This window comes from Pteropus vampyrus, unplaced genomic scaffold (genome assembly GCF_000151845.1).
Source record: "Pteropus vampyrus isolate Shadow unplaced genomic scaffold, Pvam_2.0 Scaffold110, whole genome shotgun sequence".
In the NCBI taxonomy this organism is placed as follows: Eukaryota; Metazoa; Chordata; class Mammalia; order Chiroptera; family Pteropodidae; genus Pteropus; species Pteropus vampyrus.
The window spans coordinates 3661139-3663540 of record NW_011888891.1 but is presented as its reverse complement, the minus strand read 5'-3'; the positions used below and the strand labels follow the sequence as shown (position 1 = coordinate 3663540).

General features: G+C 37.3%; 1 protein-coding gene across 1 annotated transcript in view; it reads right to left on the bottom strand.

Moving 5' to 3' along the window:
- Positions 1-2402, bottom strand: part of ALG9 (ALG9, alpha-1,2-mannosyltransferase) — an 84954-nt gene that overhangs the window by 78170 nt on the left and 4382 nt on the right. Inside the window, exons 4-5 of the mRNA XM_011365412.2 lie at positions 2204-2256; positions 1821-1927 (exon numbers count right to left, since the gene is read on the bottom strand). Of these exons, the coding sequence (XP_011363714.2) occupies positions 1821-1927; positions 2204-2256 (160 nt within the window). The remainder of the gene's footprint in view (positions 1-1820; positions 1928-2203; positions 2257-2402) is intronic.

The window sequence follows — 2402 nt, the reverse complement described above, 5'->3', positions numbered from 1 at the left end:
GAGAGTTTGAGATTTACTGGGTATTATTAAAAACTTTCCTACATGGCAAAATGTCAATAACCAGGAACATATTTTGAGCAAAGCTATATTAGAAATGGGCAGTAAAGTGATACTCTTTTCAAAAAAAATGAAGTACAATAATTTTATTTTCTCACTCTTGTTTTCAGGTACACTCACTCACTCATTACATAATACTAACTATGCCATTCTTCTAGACTGTACCCCGAATCTAAAGCTTACAGAATTTCAGGTTCCTCAAGTATATCCCCAGGTTATATTTCCAGGCAGGCAATATGCTTGAAGGAATTCAGAGCCATTGATGACAATCTATTTCTGAAGGAATTTAACTTTTGATAGTCTTCTGAGACTGTCCTGGTACCAACCTATACCCTATAGGAATTCTAGCAAGCCTTTTCAAAGGCCAAATGTCGGATGGCAGCACTGCTTTGCATCTTGCATTCACTGAAATAGATAAGTTTTGCCTTTAGATGTCCCCCTAATTATTTCCATCTAACATTACTTTGCTGTTGTATACAGCAGAGGTTCTCTGTAACAGTGACGTTTTTCCAGTGTTTCTAACAACTACACAAAAATGCAGATTTGCCTCTGCTGTATGAGGCTTGCTTCATCTAGTGCTAGGGAAGAAAAGTCAGTACCAACTCCAAAAAGAACCAGGATGAACAGGCAATATGACTTAAGAAACTCAGCAAAGAGGTCAGAGGCTCTTTATCAAAAGATGCCTTTAACTTATCTGTGCCTTAACATCCTCATTTGAGATTACAAAACTAAAGACACTCCCAGGAATCACTCTCACATAAGAATCATTTTTAGGAATAGCAGAGTAACAAAAACATGTGGGGTACACCTTCACGGATAAATACTAAATAGTATCAATGCCATCCAAAGCTGCTCATTCCAGCTGCCGATGTAGAGGACAATGGGAACAGAGGAATCAGGTCTCTACCAGCTCAGAGCGTAGAGAGCAGTCACATTTAGGACACTGGCTCTCAAAATTTTCCAGGTATGGAGCCCTGAGGTCTCTGAAGAACAACATGGATTTTGATAGTCGATGAAGGAAAAATATATACTTGTGTGCTGGATACTATTTTTTGTGTGTATTTAGTATACATACTAGATTCAGGTACACACAAGCAGAAATTAAAATTGAGATAACTGTTTCTAGTAATTTAATTTTTCTGGAGAATTTGGAACAGGCTACCTTTTGGCAGCAGGCTACCCTGGCTTGGCTGATAGAACACAAATGTTCACTGTCAGCATAATTTGAAAGCCACCACTCTAGATTAAGGTTTTCTTTCTCATTTTCTACAAGCTTAATGTTTAAAAAGCCCAAAAGAAGATGTATACCTTTAAAGACTACATTGCAAATAATGGGCAGAATTGAACCTCCAAGAACAGGGTTTTTAGGCACAAAGAGCTTCCTTGAGCAAAATAACAAAATTATTTTCTTTCCCCTAATTACAAAGAAAGGGAGTGGGTGTTTTTCAGTCTTGCAGTGATAAAAAATACAATAATGTAATAGAAAGCAACCTGATGAAAATAACAACTCTACCATTTATGAATTCTTTGACTTTCAGTAAGTCATTTCACCTTTCTAAGTTTTAGTGTCCTCACCAGCAAAAATGAGAAAATATTTATCTTACTTAGTACCATAGGATTGTTGTAAAGGTCTATCAAGATCATGTAGATAACAGTGGTCTGCAAATTATTGACATACAAATATGACCTCTATCTGGACAAGTTCTTTCAATGCAACTGTGAAACAGTGAATCTGTTATACCCTCACTTGCTCTTTTACTTACCTGATGATGAGCAAAACATGCCAGTGCTGAGAACCAAGAAGGCCAGCATCATTCGACTCACATGCAGCCCAAATTTCTTGCACACAGCTCTAGGAGAAAGGCAAAGACTATCAGCATAGCAAATATTAGGGATGGAAATTTCAAATTAAAGGACAAAAACATGCCTGCATCAGAGAACACTGAAGATGTAAAGTCAAATACAGAACTGTCTCAACAGGTTTGTTAGCAATTTTCCTGTGTATAAGAACCCCAAATGTTCTTATTCTTTACGCAGGACCATTCTCTATCTCTCTAAGAAGAAATGTATACTTCTTATGCTAAGAGTATGTCTACTATCAATAGGAAAACAGTATGATGTTGAGGAAAAATAACAGGCCTCAGACTCACATGGACACAGGTTCAAATTCAGACTCTGCCACTTACTAGCACTGGTACCCTTGTCTAGTTACATAATCGCTCTGTCAGATTCTTCATATGTAAACGAGGATAATAATAGCTACTTCATTAGGTTTCTGTGAGGACAATGCATAGTAAAATGATTAGAGGAGTATCTGGCACAGAGGTGCTCAGTAAATGGTAGGT